At 45.2% G+C, this 19442-nt stretch overlaps 1 protein-coding gene across 2 annotated transcripts in view; it reads left to right on the top strand.

The window, feature by feature from the left end:
• Nucleotides 1-374: 374 nt before the first annotated feature.
• Nucleotides 375-19442, top strand: part of NTN4 (netrin 4) — a 313242-nt gene continuing 294174 nt past the window's right edge. The window contains exon 1 of one of the 2 annotated variants that reach the window (XM_069764709.1): nt 375-856. In XM_069764709.1, coding sequence (XP_069620810.1) covers nt 733-856 — 124 coding nt within the window. In that variant the 5' untranslated portion in view covers nt 375-732. The remainder of the gene's footprint in view (nt 857-19442) is intronic. The other variant, XM_069764710.1, reaches the window with a different exon arrangement.

The following is a 19442-nucleotide window of genomic DNA, read 5'->3' on the forward strand; positions in this document are numbered from 1 at the left end:
CTTGCTTCTCCCCATAGGGTAAATGGAGGGTGCTACCCAAACACTGCCCCTTGCAGGCAGGTGGTTCTCTACTTTTACAGCACCACAAGACAGGTTGTATGAGGAAACATTACGCCCCCACATATTCCCTCGAGTGCTGCCATTTATGGATTGTTTACATCAAGCATTTTCAGTGTACAAGTTTTAATGACTAATGGCTCCAAGAATGTCCCTGTCATGGTGAATGCATGACTGATTCATTCACTAACTGTGTCATGAGGGCATGCTGCCAGACATAAAAAGGCAGCAATATACTGAGGCACGGGCGACTGTGGAGGAGGAGGAGTAAGCTGCTGACTTGTGTCAGTACCAGTCCCTCATAACAAGCACCGTGCACAGCACAGACGGTGCATGAGAGGAATGTGTGTGAGGTGCAGGAGGCGGCTGAGGTAGAAGGCGGGAACGGGGCGGCTGAGGGCGGGAACGGGGCGGCTGAGGGCGGGAACCAGGCGGGCACCACTTACTGTACTTCCACCAGCCCCAAACATCCCACACTGTTATCACGGGAGGGGAGACATAATAATAGCTGAGAGACAAGCTGCAGCCTGGACTTGTCGTGTACACAAGGACGCGCCTGGAAGGAGCTACAGGTCAGGTGCCGCCGGCAGAACATGGCAGCTCACCTTCCCCAGGAGAGTGATTCCCACTGGTGTCCTCCATCTCCAGTGCTGATGATTCCATGATGGGACCTGCATGTCTGCAATAGGCATTACTGGGAGAAGTCATCCAGCTCCAGGCATATGCTCCTATGTACCAGTGACCATGGAGGCTCTGCTCTCACTGCTCACACTGCTCGCAGCTTCTGCACTGGCTACAGGTTGGTGTCCTCATACTTCATGTGCATGTCTGTAATTATAGCCTCCACTATTACAGAACACAGCTCACCTGGGACAGTGCTGGCCAGGTACAAATGGTGTGGGAGATTCAGTGCCAACATGGAAGATTGGGAAATGATGGGGCTTCATAAAGCAGTCAGGGCTGTGAGTCAGTGTGAGAAATGCAGGAATCTGCTGGAGAATTGGACAGATCTTCCTCTGGTTTCTTGCTTGTCAGTCACGTTTCTAATACATTTGCCAATATAAACCATTTTATCGGAAGGGTAAAGGCCATTATAGCAGTAAAGGATCAGGTATGGGCTGCCGTTACATAGGAAGGTTGTGGCCATATCTAGCACCATGGCTTTCTTCACAGTGACGGTATTATTGGCACCAGGAGTATCTATGTAGACATCCATAGTCGGCTTCAATAATACTGGTACCAGTGATGGAAAGGGAAGCATAGTGGCTCAGAAGTGATGGGATGGATCAGCAACCAGTATACAGCTTCCTATGCCACTTAGCCGTCACCAGTACTCCAGGTGAATGAATCGTTCCAATGTATCAATCTCTATACACAGTCCGGAGGTGTATCATGTAGTTGCACCAAAGCTGACTTGCGCCTCAGTAGTCAGAAATCAGTGATTTAACCAAATCAGTAATTTGGATCAGTGTCAACAGTGATGAGAAAAAAGAAAAAAACGTTTTCTCTACCTACACCATTCTGTCATCCCATGAAAAACACAGTACATGGATAGCATCTGAGCGCTGTCCGATTATATATTTCCCACGGGCACATAGAATTTTATTGCCGAATTTGATTAAACACTCAAATCAATATCGCACATGTCTCTGTGATTTTGCATGGACCACTTGATCCAACCACAAAAAATCACTGACATTTGAACACCCCCATAGTGTCATAGGTGCCTCAAGGCTAAATGTGCCTCAAGGCTACATCAACACATAAAGGTCTGTTTGTACATCCATGTAAAATGAAACAATTTTCCCTAATGTTTCCTCTGTTTTGCTTCCATTTTTAAAACTGAAGTAAGTGAACTGTCTGAACTTCTTTTTTAACCATTGAGACAATTCAATGGATAAAAAAAAACTGATGGAGCACTGAAGTAAAAAGGATGTATTCCGGTTTTCACCTGTGTTTAAAGGGAATCCCTCACCCCCTTGGATGTACCTAACCTATTGATATGGGCATACAGGTTCTAGAATACTTAACAGTACCTAACCTATTGATATGGGCATACAGGTTCTAGAATACTTAGCAACTTGTCATTGGGTCATGGGACCGGACCGCAGCGGGACCACCCCTGGGTGAGTATAATCTAACCTCTTTTTCTCATCTTTCAGGATACATCGGGGGCTTATCTACAGCATTACAGAATGCTGTAGATAAGCCCCTGATGCCGGTGGGCTTAGCTCATCGTCGATTTTGGGGGTGAAAGGTTCCCTTTAAAATAATCATAGCTGTATGCCTGATATCTGCTGTCTTGTGGAGAAATCATCTTTTAATCCGTTATGTTAATGCATTCTTCCAGGCTGTCTTCATTAGTGTAGCGTACTGGTCGACTCCCATCAGTATCACAGGGCCTGTGACGTCTAGTGGTTGTCCCGCGCCTGCAGCTCACGATTGCGATATTCCACGTTACCGTTCTGCCTTTTTATGGGCATTGGATTCTTGTTTCTTCTGCGCAGGTGCCGACACATACAAATACTGAGTTAAAAGACTGACCAAATACAGAACATGTGAATGTACCACTTAACAAACGGACACCACACTGGATGTGTGAATGCAGCCTCAGGCCCTTTTCTCACATTCAACATTCATGGTCTGAGTATGGACCTCAATATCCGCACTATCCATGGATGTTGAGTTTGGATTAGGAGACCTGCAACTAGTCTGGATATAGCGTGTTAAAATGGCTTCACAGAATGGACCACGGAGGGGATGAAGCTGCTCTTCAGTATCTTTAGAATACCTCCTTTAATGCACCCTAATATGTTCTTCTGCCAACAGGTGAATGCCCTGTGTCCCCAGTTCTTTTAAGGACCAACCTAGTTATTCTCATTAAAGACACGGTGACATGCCTAGGTGATGCCTTACCTTGGTTTTCATAGCCTAGCCCTCTATAGTTCAGATAGTTGTTGGTTCTCAACATCAGTAAGTTTAGATAAAAGCTTATATTTTCTTTTTCAGTTGCGCATTTTTAAAGTGTATGACTAATACATAAGCCATTGTGTTTGTTCATGTGCAGATGCTGCTTGTTCAGCTAGGACATGCATTACATAATGTTACATAGCTGAACACTTTCCCAGTTTGCAATTGTTACTCATACAGTTTGCTAGTTTAACACTTTCTCGCCTACCATATTTGATACATGGATTTTCAAATGAGAATCGTTCTCACACTGGGGCTTCTCATGACCATAAGTTCTAGCATCTTGAAAGTAAGTGTGTGACATGTCTCTGCATCCAAGAATCTGACAGAAGAGAGGGGATGATGTCTGCTAGATCCTGTGCTGGAGGATCGTTGCATGTCAGGCAAACCTCACACAGTTAGTTTGATGCCAATTTCCATTTGTAGTAATTTGGTAGAGATTGAAAAGCATATAAATAGTGTTTGGGCTTGCTCACACGAGCGTATACATCGGTAGCAATTGGACCAATGTTGTTATTCAGTAGGACAGTGCTGATGAGCGTTTGTTTTTTCTCATGCCGACTTATAATGAGAAAAAAAATCGCAGCATGCTGCAAGTGGCTCCGCAAATCGGATCACATTTACCCATTCAAGTCTTTGTGTGCCTGGAAAACATAGGAGTGCACTCCAATGTTTTCCATTCCGAGTGTGGAGCAAAGTGCTGTAATGCACATGCGTGGGGAATGGCAAAAAGCGCTGTTGCATGCGCACTACAATACTTTGCCCTTAGCAGGGCAGAGAAAAGTACGTCGGCACAGGACCACGATGGAGGACACTGTGTCAGTGACATAGGACTCGTCACCCACATGAAACAAGGAGGTTGGCAATTGCAAAGAGAGAGGAGACACCGGACCAAGAGTAGCAAGGCCCATCGGACCGCATTGAAGGCGAGTATAATAAAAGCATTTTTTTTTTGTGTAACGCAAAGCGCATTGGGGTTTATATACATAATTCTAGAATTCTGTGTATAAGGGCGTACAGGTGCTGGCCCTACTTTATATGGCAAAAACCTGGTGCAGGTTCCCTTTAAATGAAAGTAGTTGCCCATTGACACCTGATTGTCATCCCAATGTTTTAAAACATCAGACTATTTTTCTCCATCAAATTATCTGCTAATGCTAAGGGTTCATTCAGATGTCGCATTTTCCCATACAAGTGGCATCCATGATTTTCACGGATAATACACTGTGAAAGTCTATGTGGCATTCACATATCAATGATTTTTCGTTGATCAACTGGTCCACAGAAAATCATGGAGACATGACCTAGTTTAATTCAAGGGTCATATCAAAATCATTAATGCAAGTCTATTGGTCTGTGAAAAAATTGGACAGCACTCAGATGACATCCGAGTGTGGTCTGATTTTCTCGGACTGTTGCATAGAAGAAGGTGGTTTACATTTTTCATATATAAAATTGATGACACTTGAATTATTATTATTTATTATTATAGTGCCATTTATTCCATGGCGCTTTACATGTGAGGAGGGGTATACATAGAAAAAAAAGTACAATAATCTTAAACAATACAAGTCACAACTGGTGCAGGAGGAGAGAGGACCCTGCCCGCGAGGGCTCACAATCTACAAGGGATGGGTGAGAATACAGTAGGTAGGGTAGAGCTGGTCGTGCAGCGGTTTGGTCAATCGGCAGTTACTGCAGGTTGTAGGCTTGTCGGAAGAGGTAGGTCTTCAGGTTCTATCACACTCTGATCAAAGTCTGATGAAAATTATAGTTCATTTTTTCTCATAGGTGAGAAAATTGGACGTCTGAATCAGGCCTAAAGGTTCACATAATTTTGACACTCACAGACATGTCTTCCTCAATAAAAACTTTTAGGACTTTTGTGGAAATCTAATGTAATTACAGGTCAAATTTATGTAGAAATATGGACATTTTTTAAAAACACTAATATATATGTGTGCAAGCAAGAGAATCCATCCCCCCACAGTTGCAATAAAAATTATTCAACACCCCATTGCAAATTAGGTTTATTGGTAAAATATACACAATAAACCAATCAAATAGGAAAACTGTAAATAGGTCGCCACAACTAATATAACAAATGAATTCTCCAACATGTCCCTTTCTTCTTATTTGTTTGGTTTATTGTAAAAGAAAAGTTTGTAGCAATAGTGAGCTGAATAATTTTGATTGAAACTGTACTTGGTGCCTGCTGAATAGAGGTCATTAATATACAGTGCCCCTGAATATAATTTATTTATGGTATCTCAACACCCCCCCAAAAAAAAAAAAAAATAGAAATTTATACATGCTGTCCCATGATCATAAGTAATTTATACAAAATGCCCCTGACGAAAATTATGGCTGGTGTCCCCTGAAAATGAATAATTCATACATGGTGTCCCTTGAAATAAATAATGCATGTTTAATGCCAATGGCTCCTTAAAAAGTAACCGTCACATTTAGCGACGCTGCAGCGATATAGACAACGATGCTGATCGCTGCAGCGTCGCTGTTTAGGTCGTTGTGTGGTCGCTGGAGAGCTGTCACACAGACGATGCCGAAGTCCCCGGGTAACCAGGGTAAACATTGGGTTACTAAGCACAGGGCCGCGCTTAGTAACCCGATGTTTACCCTGGTTACCATTGTAAAAGTAAAAAAAAAAAAAACAGTACATACTTACATTCCGGTGTCTGTCATGTCCCCGGCATCAGTTTCCCTGCACTGTGTCAGCGCCGGCCGGCCGTAGCAGAGCACAGCGGTGACGTCACCGCTGTGCTCTGCTTTACGGCCGGCACTGACAGTCAGTGCGGGAAGCTGATGCCGGGGGATGTGACAGACATCGGAATGTGAGTATTTACTGTTTTTTTTAACTTTTACAATGGTAACCAGGGTAAACATCGGGTTACTAAGCGCGGCCCTGCGCTTAGTAACCCGATATTTACCCTGGTTACCAGTGAACACATAGCTGGATCGGCGTCACAAACGTCGATCCAGCGATGACAACGGGTGATCAGCGACCAAAAAAAAGGTCTTGATCATTCCCAGCGACCAACGATCTCCCAGCAGGGGCCTGATTGTTGGTCGCTGTCACGCATAACGATTTCGTTAACGATATCGTTGCTACGTCACAAAAAGCAACGATATCGTTAATGAAATCGTTATGTGTGAAGGTACCTTAAAGCTTCTCAGTCAGGAACTGAATATTCAGTTGAGTGATTGAAATTATAACACATTACATTATATTACCATATGTTATAATACATTATCGTATATAATCTTAATAATGAGAACTTTAATGTACACGATACCAGATATCACACTCTTAATGTGTCAGGCGATGAATAATATGATTTTTATTGTAATACCCAAAAGTATTAGCACACATTATTTGGAAACAAGAGGACTAAGGCTATGTTCACACCTTGCGGCGTCCCTCTGCGGGTTTTCCCGCAGCGGATTTGATAAATCTGCAGGGCAAAACAACTGCGGTTCTCCCTGCAGATTTATCGCGGTTTGTTCCGCGTTTTCCGCTGCGGGTTTCCGCCTATACTATTGATGCTGCATATGCAGCAATATGCAGCATCAATAGTAATGTTAAAAATAATAAAAATTGGTTATACTCACCCTCTGACGTCCCGATCCCTCGGCGCTGCACCCGGCGGTCCGGTTCCAGAGATGCTGTGCGAGAAGGACCCTTCGTGACGTCACGGTCATGTGACCGCGACGTCACCGCAGGTCCTGGTCGCACAGCAACTCTGACCGGACAGCCGCGTGCAGCGCCCAGGAGCTCCGGACATCAGAGGGTGAGTATAACCAGATTTTATTATTTTTTAACCCCAAATATGGTTCCCAGGGCCTGGAGGAGAGTCTCCTCTCCTCCACCCCGGGTACCACCCGCACATTATCCGCTTACTTCCCGCAACGTGGGCACAGCCCCATGCGGGAAGTAAGCGGTTCAATGTATTCCTATGGGTGCAGAATCGCAGCGATTCTGCACAAAGAAGTGACATGCTGCGGGTTGTAAACCGCTGCGTTCCCGCGCGGTTTTTCCCGCAGCATGTGCACAGCGGTTTGCGGTTTCCATAGGGTTTACATGTTACTGTAAACGCTATGGAAACTGCTGCGGACCCGCAGCATCAAAATCGCGGCGGTTCCGCGGTAAAAACCGCTAAGTGTGAATATAGCCTAAGTGTTTGAATTAGAAGAATCAGAAGATGTGTAATAAACAGACCTTTATAAAACAGCAGAATGTGCTTAGAGAGTAAATCTTTAGTTAGCTAACATATTAGCAGAATCAGCTTATCTACTAATGTCCACCTAAAAGAAAAGTTGCTTTAATTGGCTTGAGATAAAAATAGATGAAACATACTAATGGATTTTCATTAAGAAAGCTGCCCAGATGTCTCACTGTCAGCTTCGGTAACAGGCCCTGACACCTCTGCTTCCTAATTGATACTGACACAGAATGCTTCTTTGCTTTCGGGTTTTCGTAACCTGTTTACAGAGGTCTGGGATGTTAGGAGATGTTAGGATCAGTGCAATAGCAATAGTCCACTCCCTTCAGATCAAAGCTGATGTGGAGACAGAGATAAGGGCTAATTCCTAACATGTGAATAGCAACATGTTGTGAATTCTGTGGCTGAATTCACTCCTGTGGTCACAAGTGGTACTGCAGCTTCTGAGCTTCCTCCCTCAGGTGTTCTGGTGAGCTTGTTAACTGCTTCATTACTTAACTCCGCCTGATGCTGCTATCCTTGCTCCTTGTCTATGTTTCAGTGTTGGATCTGAGCTTCTCCTGATTGTTCCTGTGACCTGCTGCTCTGTATAGCTAAGTGCTTTTTGCTGTTTTGTTGCTTTTTTTCTGTCCAGCTTGTCTTTTGTTTTGCTGGAAGCTCTGAGACGCAAAGGGTGTACCGCCGTGCCGTTAGTTCGGCACGGTGGGTTTTTTTTGCCCCCCTTTGCGTGGTTTTGCTTTAGGGTTTTTTGTAGACTGCAAAGTTCGCTTTACTGTCCTCGCTCTGTCCTAGAATATCGGGCCCCACTTTGCTGAATCTATTTCATCCCTACGTTTTGTCTTTTCATCTTACTCACAGTCATTATATGTGGGGGGCTGCCTTTTCCTTTGGGGAATTTCTCTGGGGCAAGTCAGGCCTATTTTTCTATCTTCAGGCTAGCTAGTTTCTTAGGCTGTGCCGAGTGGCCTAGGTAGTTGTTAGGCGCAATCCACAGCCGCTTTTAGTTGTGTTTAGGATAGGATCAGGTGTGCAGTCTACAGAGTTTCCACGTCTCAGAGCTCGTTCTTGTATTTTTGGGTATTTGTCAGATCACTGTGTGCGCTCTGATCGCTAAGCACACTGTGTTTCTGGATTGCCTTCATAACACCTGTCATTAGCAAACATAACAGTACAAGGAGCCTAACTAATGATTCTCAATAGAGGGAAAGAAAAAGTTCTGACATCATTTTTTTTTTTTTTTCTGCTCTGTGTTCACTTTTTTTTTTTTCCCTAGACATTTGGGTGATTCTGGACACAGGTGTGGACATGGATATTCAGGGTCTGTGCTCTTCAATGGATAATCTCGTTATAAATGTACAAAAAATTCAAGATACTATTGATCAGAAATCTATGTTAGAACCAAGAATTCCTATTCCTGATTTGTTTTTTGGAGATAGAACTAAGTTTCTAAGTTTCAAAAATAATTGTAAGCTATTTCTGGCCTTGAAACCTCATTCTTCTGGTAATCCTATTCAACAGGTTTTGATTATTATTTCTTTTTTGCGCGGCGACCCTCAAGACTGGGCATTTTCTCTTGCGCCAGGAGACCCTGCATTGAGTAGTGTCGATGCGTTTTTCCTGGCGCTCGGATTGCTGTACGATGAGCCTAATTCAGTGGATCAGGCTGAGAAAAATTTGCTGGCTTTGTGCCAGGGTCAGGATGATATAGAAGTATATTGTCAGAAATTTAGGAAATGGTCAGTACTCACTCAGTGGAATGAATCTGCGCTGGCAGCTTTGTTCAGAAAGGGTCTCTCTGAGGCTCTTAAGGATGTCATGGTGGGATTTCCTATGCCTGCTGGTTTGAATGAGTCTTTGTCTTTGGCCATTCAGATCGGTCGACGCTTGCGCGAGCGTAAATCTGTGCACCATTTGGCGGTACTGCCTGAGGTTAAACCTGAGCCTATGCAGTGCGATAGGACTATGACTAGAGTTGAACGGCAGGAATACAGACGTCTGAATGGTCTGTGTTTCTACTGTGGTGATTCCACTCATGCTATTTCTGATTGTCCTAAGCGCACTAAGCGGTCCGCTAGGTCTGCCGTCATTGGTACTGTACAGTCCAAATTCCTTCTGTCCATTACCTTGATATGCTCTTTGTCGTCGTTTTCTGTCATGGCGTTTGTGGATTCGGGCGCTGCCCTGAATCTGATGGATTTGGATTATGCTAAACGTTGTGGGTTTTTCTTGGAGCCTTTGCGGTGTCCTATTCCATTGAGAGGAATTGATGCTACACCTTTGGCCAAGAATAAACCTCAATACTGGGCCCAGCTGACCATGTGCATGGCTCCTGCACATCAGGAAGTTATTCGCTTTCTGGTGTTGCATAATCTGCATGATGTGGTCGTGTTGGGGTTGCCATGGCTACAAACCCATAATCCAGTATTGGATTGGAATTCCATGTCGGTATCCAGCTGGGGTTGTCAGGGGGTACATGGTGATGTTCCATTTTTGTCGATTTCGTCATCCACCCCTTCTGAGGTCCCAGAGTTCTTGTCTGATTATCAGGATGTATTTGAAGAGCCCAAGTCCGATGCTCTACCTCCGCATAGGGATTGTGATTGTGCTATCAATTTGATTCCTGGTAGTAAATTCCCTAAAGGTCGATTATTTAATTTATCCGTGCCCGAACACGCCGCTATGCGCAGTTATGTGAAGGAATCCCTGGAGAAGGGACATATTCGCCCATCGTCATCACCACTGGGAGCAGGGTTCTTCTTTGTAGCCAAGAAGAATGGTTCGCTGAGACCGTGTATTGATTACCGCCTTCTTAATAAGATCACTGTTAAATTTCAGTATCCCTTGCCATTGTTATCTGACTTGTTTGCTCGGATTAAGGGGGCTAGTTGGTTCACTAAGATAGATCTTCGTGGTGCGTATAATCTGGTGAGAATCAGGCAAGGAGATGAATGGAAAACTGCATTCAATATGCCCGAGGGTCATTTTGAGTATCTAGTGATGCCGTTCGGACTTGCCAATGCTCCATCTGTGTTTCAGTCTTTTATGCATGACATCTTCCATGAGTATCTGGATAAATTCCTGATTGTTTACTTGGATGACATTTTGATCTTCTCAGATGATTGGGAGTCTCATGTGAAGCAGGTCAGAACGGTTTTTCAGGTCCTGCGTGCTAACTCTTTGTTTGTGAAGGGATCAAAGTGTCTCTTCGGTGTGCAGAAAGTTTCATTTTTGGGGTTCATCTTTACCCCTTCTACTATTGAGATGGATCCAGTTAAGGTCCAAGCCATCCAGGATTGGATTCAGCCGACATCTCTGAAAAGTCTGCAAAAGTTCCTGGGCTTTGCTAATTTTTATCGTCGCTTCATCTGTAATTTTTCTAGCATTGCCAAACCATTGACCGATTTGACCAAGAAGGGTGCTGATTTGGTTAATTGGTCTTCTGCTGCTGTGGAAGCTTTTCAGGAGTTGAAGCGTCGTTTTTGTTCTGCCCCTGTGTTGTGTCAGCCAGATGTTTCTCTTCCGTTCCAGGTCGAGGTTGATGCTTCTGAGATTGGAGCAGGGGCGGTTTTGTCACAGAGAGGTTCTGATTGCTCAGTGATGAAACCATGTGCTTTCTTTTCCAGGAAGTTTTCGCCCGCTGAGCGTAATTATGATGTGGGCAATCGAGAGTTGCTGGCCATGAAGTGGGCATTCGAGGAGTGGCGTCATTGGCTTGAAGGAGCTAAGCATCGCGTGGTGGTATTGACTGATCATAAGAACTTGACTTATCTCGAGTCTGCCAAGCGCTTGAATCCTAGACAGGCCCGTTGGTCGTTATTTTTTGCCCGCTTCGACTTTGTGATTTCGTACCTTCCGGGCTCTAAAAATGTGAAGGCGGATGCTCTGTCTAGGAGTTTTGTGCCCGACTCTCCGGGTTTATCTGAGCCAGCGGGTATCCTCAAGGAAGGAGTCATTGTGTCTGCCATCTCCCCTGATTTGCGGCGGGTGCTGCAAAAATTTCAGGCGAATAAACCTGATCGTTGTCCAGCAGAGAAACTGTTCGTCCCTGATAGGTGGACTAATAAACTTATCTCTGAACTTCATTGTTCGGTGTTGGCTGGTCATCCTGGAATCTTTGGTACCAGAGAGTTAGTGGCTAGATCCTTCTGGTGGCCATCTCTGTCACGGGATGTACGTACTTTTGTGCAGTCCTGTGGGATTTGTGCTAGGGCTAAGCCCTGCTGTTCTCGTGCCAGTGGGTTGCTTTTGCCCTTGCCGGTCCCAAAGAGGCCTTGGACACATATTTCGATGGATTTCATTTCTGACCTTCCCGTTTCTCAAAAGATGTCAGTCATTTGGGTGGTCTGTGATCGCTTTTCTAAAATGGTCCATCTGGTGCCCTTGGCTAAATTGCCTTCCTCCTCTGATTTGGTACCTTTGTTCTTTCAGCATGTGGTTCGGTTGCATGGCATTCCTGAGAATATTGTTTCTGACAGAGGTTCCCAGTTTGTTTCAAGGTTCTGGCGAGCCTTTTGTGGTAGGATGGGCATTGACCTATCCTTTTCCTCGGCTTTCCATCCTCAGACTAATGGCCAGACCGAACGAACCAATCAGACCTTGGAAACATATCTGAGATGTTTTGTTTCTGCAGACCAGGATGATTGGGTGTCCTTTTTGCCGTTGGCTGAGTTCGCCCTTAATAATCGGGCCAGCTCGGCTACCTTGGTTTCTCCATTTTTTTGCAATTCTGGGTTCCATCCTCGTTTCTCTTCAGGACAGGTTGAGTCTTCGGACTGTCCTGGTGTGGATTCTGTGGTGGATAGGTTGCAGCAGATCTGGACTCAGGTAGTGGACAATTTGATCTTGTCCCAGGAGAAAGCTCAACTTTTCGCTAATCGCAGACGCCGTGTGGGTCCCCGACTTCGTGTTGGGGATCTGGTTTGGTTATCTTCTCGTCATATTCCTATGAAGGTTTCCTCTCCTAAATTTAAACCTCGTTTTATTGGTCCGTATAGGATTTCTGAGGTTCTCAATCCTGTGTCTTTTCGTTTGACCCTCCCAGACTCCTTTTCCATACATAATGTATTCCATAGGTCGTTGTTGCGGAGATACGTGGCACCTATGGTTCCATCTGTTGAGCCTCCTGCCCCGGTTTTGGTGGAGGGGGAATTGGAGTATATTGTGGAGAAGATTTTGGATTCTCGTGTTTCTAGACGGAAACTCCAGTATCTGGTTAAATGGAAGGGTTATGCTCAGGAAGATAATTCCTGGGTTTTTGCCTCTGATGTTCATGCTTCCGATCTTGTTCGTGCCTTTCATGCGGCTCATCCTGGTCGGCCTGGGGGCTCTGGTGAGGGTTCGGTGACCCCTCCTCAAGGGGGGGGGGTACTGTTGTGAATTCTGTGGCTGAATTCACTCCTGTGGTCACAAGTGGTACTGCAGCTTCTGAGCTTCCTCCCTCAGGTGTTCTGGTGAGCTCGTTAACTGCTTCATTACTTAACTCCGCCTGATGCTGCTATCCTTGCTCCTTGTCTATGTTTCAGTGTTGGATCTGAGCTTCTCCTGATTGTTCCTGTGACCTGCTGCTCTGTATAGCTAAGTGCTTTTTGCTGTTTTGTTGCTTTTTTTCTGTCCAGCTTGTCTTTTGTTTTGCTGGAAGCTCTGAGACGCAAAGGGTGTACCGCCGTGCCGTTAGTTCGGCACGGTGGTTTTTTTTTGCCCCCTTTGCGTGGTTTTGCTTTAGGGTTTTTTGTAGACTGCAAAGTTCGCTTTACTGTCCTCGCTCTGTCCTAGAATATCGGGCCCCACTTTGCTGAATCTATTTCATCCCTACGTTTTGTCTTTTCATCTTACTCACAGTCATTATATGTGGGGGGCTGCCTTTTCCTTTGGGGAATTTCTCTGGGGCAAGTCAGGCCTATTTTTCTATCTTCAGGCTAGCTAGTTTCTTAGGCTGTGCCGAGTTGCCTAGGTAGTTGTTAGGCGCAATCCACAGCCGCTTTTAGTTGTGTTTAGGATAGGATCAGGTGTGCAGTCTACAGAGTTTCCACGTCTCAGAGCTCGTTCTTGTATTTTTGGGTATTTGTCAGATCACTGTGTGCGCTCTGATCGCTAAGCACACTGTGTTTCTGGATTGCCTTCATAACACCTGTCATTAGCAAACATAACAGCAACATAGACTGGGTACATGTTCTACACCTGAAGAACGAGAATCAAACAAGCACATGAAAAGAAATACATATGTGAATGAGGCTTATTACAAGAGAAGTAACTGTGTTTCTTTGAACTTACAAATTGATGGAGTATACTTAGGTTAGCCACCAAAATCATACCTCTGTGGGTTCAACTCTTTTTCTCTTTAACCCCTTTTCGACATCGGGCATACATTTACTCCCTCCCGTTGATGAGGACTCCAGCGCTGAGCCCACATCTTTCCCAGGACATGCCAGCTGTTTTGAACAGCTGACATGTGCCCGCAATAGCCGTGGGTGGAATCGCGATCCACCCGCTGCTATTAACTAGTTAAATGCCGCTTTCAAACTCTTGACAGCGGCATTTAACAAGCGCTTCCGGCAATCGCGCTGGAAATATGCACATCGGTGACCCCGTCATGTGATCGCGGGTCACCGGTGTGTTGGCATGACAAACGGAGGTCTCCTGGAGACCTCTATGGTTGTCAGTGCCGTCTTGCTGTGAGCGCCACACAGTGGTCAGCGCTCATAGCAAGTGAGTAATTCTGCTAGCTGATCATCGCCTCTATGTAGCAGAGCCGATCGGGTTGAGGCAGCTTCTAATCTCCCATGGAGACTATTGAAGCATGCCAAAAGTAAAAAAAAATGTTTTTTAAAAACTCGGCTTTGGAAAAATGGCCGCCGCGATCTCTAATGCGCACGCGCGGCATCCCGCAGCCATTTTCCTGAAGCCCCGTGCAGCAGAGCACTCCATCTGCGCACGCGCTGCCCCAGGAAGATGGCCGCCCCCACCGATGCAAGGGATTACAGCGCAGATCGCGCGCTGTGTCTTCACGTGGGCGCAGGGAATTCGGACCTTGGACATGCGCACACCACTACGCCACCAACGGAAAGCTGGAGAAGAAAAGAGCGCTGTGAACACGCCCACCTGACCAGACCAGCCTGATTGACAGGCGAAAACGGCGACTTTGGTAATGTATTTCTCAGCATACATGGGGAATCAGGGTACACTACATACACTATAGTAACGCACAACGCAGGCCCTATTTAACAGTATTTATAGCTCAATCTGAAAAAACGGGGTGACAGGTTCCCTTTAAAAAAATAAGGAAAGTATAAAAGTTCAAATCACCCCCTTTCGCCCCATTCAAAATAAAACAATAAAAAAACATACACATATTTGGTATCGCCTGATCTATCAATAAAAAAAAGGATTAACCTGATTGTTAAACGGCGTAGCGAGAAAAAAAAGTCAAAACGCCAGAATTAAGTTTTTTGGTTGCTGCGACATTGCATTAAAATGCAATAAAGGGCGATCAAATGATCGTATCTTCACCAAAATGGTATCATTAAAAATGACAGCTCGGTGCATGAAAAATAATCCCTCACCCAATCTGAGATCACGAAAACTGGACACGCTACGTGTATTGGAAAATGGCGCAATTTGTTTTGTTTTTTACAAAGTTTGGAATTTTTCTTCACCCTTAGACACCAAACACGTCTAGGTTCTTTTTTATCTATGAACTCGTAGTGACCTGGAGAATAATAATGGCAGGTCAGTCTTAGCATTTAGTGAACATAGTAAAAAAGCCAAACAAAAAACAAGTTTGGGATTGCACTTTTTTTCTTTTCAATTTCACCGCACTTGGATTTTTTCCCCGTTTTCTAGTACACGACATGGTAAACGATAAGTCTGTTATCGCTCTATGTGACTGCAGACTTATGAATCCCCCCCAGTGCACGCCCCGTGTGCTGCGGGGATTCGCCGGATTCAGACCCATGAACAGAGGGTGTGTATGAGTTATATATACTCCTGGCCCATGGGCCACTTGTATAGAGCCGAGGCTGTACCCAGAACAGTGACGTGGCTGGCCAACTAGAGAGCACGGCCTCGCTCCACACAGGTATATGTACAGCGAGGCCGCTCCCATTTTACCCGTGTCTGAAACCGGCAAATACCCGCAGTGCACAATGCGCTGGGGGGGGGGGGGGGGGGTTGGGGAAGGGGGGATTCATTAGTCTGTAGTGTGAGATATGGGAAAATTATATTTACTTGATATCATTTTCCGATCTGATGGAATCCCCTGTTAGATTCAGTTTGACCCAAAATACTTAAGGTACCTTCACTCATAACGATTTCGTTAACGATATCGTTGCTTTTTGTGACGTAGCAACGATATCATTAATGAAATCGTTATGCGTGACAGCGACCAACGATCAGGCCCCTGCTGGGAGATCATTGGTCGCTGGGAATGATCAGGACCTTTTTTTTGGTCGCTGATCACCCGCTGTCATCGCTGAATCGGCGTGTGTGACGCCAATCCAGCGATGTGTTCACTGGTAACCAGGGTAAATATCGGGTTACTAAGTGCAGGGCCGCGCTTAGTAACCCGATATTTACCCTGGTTACCATTGTAAAAGTTAAAAAAAAAACAGTACATAGTCACAATCCTGTAACGTCCCCCGGCGTCAGCTTCCCGCACTGACTGTGTCAGCGCCGGCCGGCCGTAAAGCAGAGCACAGCGGTGACGTCACCGCTCTGCTTTACGGCCGGCGCTTACACAGTGCAGTGAAGCTGACGCTGGGGGACGTGACAGGAATGTGAGTATGTACTGTTTTTTTTTGTTTTTTTTTTACTTTTACAATGGTAACCAGGGTAAACATCGGGTTACTAAGCGCGGCCCTGCGCTTAGTAACCCGATGTTTACCCTGGTTACCTGGGGACTTCGGCATCGTTGGTCGCTGGAGAGCTGTCTGTGTGACAGCTCTCCAGCGACCACACAACGACTTACCAACGATCACGTCCAGGTAGTATCACTGGTCGTGATCGTTGGTAAATCGTTTAGTGTAACGGTACCTTTACTCCAAACTCAATCCCCCCACCATTTAATTCCCCCAGGCCATAAAGGGAAGTCAAATACACCTTATACAATGGGACCTCATTATCCAGGGAAGGCACTTCTTTAGACAGAGCAGAGCAATGTTTTTCTTCAATTAACTCCAGCAACAAGGCCTTTTGAAGCTCTCTCCAGGGGGGACTGAAAGACCATAGACCCTGTGACCCAGCAGTTATCACCAGGGTGTGAACTCTTGTGCAGAACTGGCTTCATTTGTTCAACTCAGACACACTGTGGCACCACAGCTCCCAGCAAGGCTCTGAGATAGTGAATCTGGAAAATGACCTATAATAAAAGAATGCAATATCTCTGTGCTTAGCCAAGCACATAATCGGAATCTGCATTCTTTTCCCCATGAGCCCATAACAGGCAGCCACCCCTAGCACTCTACGTTATTGAGTTACCGAGCATAGCTACCAGGAATTAAATACAGTAGCCATATTTCAGGGGTGGGGAATCTTTTTTCTACCAAAGTCCATATAGATATTTATACCATCCTTCAGGGGCTGTGCAAACTCCACCCACAAAGTACATACTGACTCTGGCACTGGTGTCAGGATTTAAAGGGAACCTGTCACCCCGTTTTTTCAATAAGAGCTAAAAATAGCATAAAAAAGGGGCAGAGCTGGGCTTTACATTAGTGTATTTTGGAGCCTTTATTCTCCACCCATGCTGCGTGGCGTAGTGGTGTGCGCATGTCCAAGTGGTGAATCCACTGCGCATCTTCAAGGAAAATAGCGCGATCTGCGCTATTCAGCCGTTTATCACAAAGATGGCCGCGCGTGCGCAGATGGTTCTTCTCGGCTTCCCGGGGCTTCAGGAAAATGGCTGTGGAATACCGCGCGTGCGCAGATGGAGATCGCGGCGGCCATTTTCCTGCAGCCGAGATGCGAACTCGGCTTCAGGAAAATGGCAGTCGAGATCGCCATCTGCGCACGCGCAGCATCCCGCAGCCATTTTCCTGAAGCCCCGGGAAGCCGAGAAGAACCATCTGCGCACGCGCGGCCTCACAAAGATGGCCGTGCCCACCGATAAACGGCTGAATAGCGCAGATCGCGCTATTTTCCTTGAAGCTGCACAGTAGATTCGCCACTTGGACATGCGCACACCACTGCGTCACCAACGGAGATCTGGGGGAGAAACAGCGCTGTCACCACGCCCATATGACCTGACCAGCGTGAGTGACAGCCCAAAACGGCGACTTTACAAAGGTATTTCAGCAGCATAGGTGGGGAATAAAGGCTCCAAAATACACTAATGTAAAGCCCAGCTCTGCCCCTATTTAACGCTATTTTTAGCTCTTCTTGAAAAAACGGGGTGACAGGTTCCCTTTAATCTTTCATTGCATGCCCTTCAGTGTTCAGTAGTGAACACTGTGTGTGTGCTAACAGAGCAAGAAGAAATTAATGAGCTGGTGGCAATCAAAATACAGCTCCCTGCCCAAGAGTGTGGTCCCTGAAAATATGCTCGGGGAACTGATAAAAGGTCATTGAGGGTCGTAAATGGCCCTGGGGCCTGAGGTTCCCCACCCCTGCTGTATTTGGTCTCCTTGCACAGATAAAATCCAGCAGAACCCATTGGCGCTGCCACCATTCCATTTAGACCTTCGGGCAGTAAGTTATGGACCATCCATGGTTCTGTCTGGAAAATCATACTCTCAGAAATGAGGAGGCCCAGCCCAGGGGTGGGTGCATCATGTGGGAGGGAGCAGCCTAGAAAATATTAGTCAGCTCCTCATTTTGGACTCAGTTCTTCTACTGGCAGGAGGCCCGTTACCTGACGCGGCCAAGGGAACCACGTAACTAAGATTTGGACCTGTGATCCATAAGTCCTCCCTGTGGTTACATGCTACATAACACGGTAATTGTAACCTATCCGTACCCTACCCTTGTACTTCACTCCTGACTGTATACCTGTATATTGTTCTGTATATCTATATATACCTGTATTTTTCTAGTGCGCCTTTTCGGCGATTAAGTATAAAATTAATCTTGGGCTGCTCTTTTATCTCAATTCATGAATCCCCTTGTCCGCGTGTTCGGTTGGTTATATTATACGCTACTCCAGGGTTGGTTTCTCACCCGATTTAAGACTGCTGTCGGACAGGGCTTGTATATCGAATGAGGAACTGGTGGCAGCATACCGTACTGTGTTAGTGAGGAACTCTTGACAGTGACGGCTGGGAGGTTTATATATATATATATATATATACCCAGCCTGGACTGGTGATGTATATCCCCGCTCACTTAAAAGTGAATAATGGTGTGCACTCAGTTCAAGGTCATGGAGGTGTTGGTAAAACGGACCATGTGGCCCAGAAAGTCATATACCAAAAAATTACCGCACACTCAGAATTGATATGATGCAAAAGTGTTCAACAAATTTATTGCCATAACAAAAAAAGGTTGCCACAGGGTAATATGAGCAGAACGTGTAGATAGAAACTCTTTTTCTATCTACACGTACTGCTCATATTACCCTGTGGCAACCTTTTTGTTATGGCAATAAATTTGTTGAACACTTTTGCATCATATCAATTCTGAGTGTGCGGTAATTTTTTGGTTTATATCCCCCCTCACTGGCAGCGCCTCGATAACTCATACTTATAAGGGAGGCCTTTCCAGTGACTAGTATGCTGTCAATAATGTCAGCATGCAGTACAAAAAGACAAGCCCTAATACAGCTCAATCGCTGCAAAAATAGAAAAAAATTTGATTCTCAGCAAATGGCAACACAAACAAAACTATTTTTACATACGTTTTCATTTTTTTCACAAATTAAATTATAAAAAAATCTTTAATTTGGTACTTTTACCACACAACCAAGATAGTAGAAAAAAAAGACGCCAAAAACAATTTTGAAAGCTGAATGCCTGCTTATTTTTATGTTTATGTTTAGTTTAATATTTTTACTTTATTTTATTTTATTTATTTTTTTGCTTAACTCTTCTATGGGACTTACTGGCATAATGTCTGTTAGATCCAGCTTCTGGATGGATCTAACAGGCCATCCAGTTGGCAGACCCAGAGGTCATCATGTGACCTACAGCTGCCATGACTACCCTTTGCTCCTCGCAATTGAATTGCAGGGGTGACGATAGAGTGAGA

Source organism: Ranitomeya imitator, chromosome 4 (genome assembly GCF_032444005.1).
Source record: "Ranitomeya imitator isolate aRanImi1 chromosome 4, aRanImi1.pri, whole genome shotgun sequence".
NCBI lineage: Eukaryota > Metazoa > Chordata > Amphibia > Anura > Dendrobatidae > Ranitomeya > Ranitomeya imitator.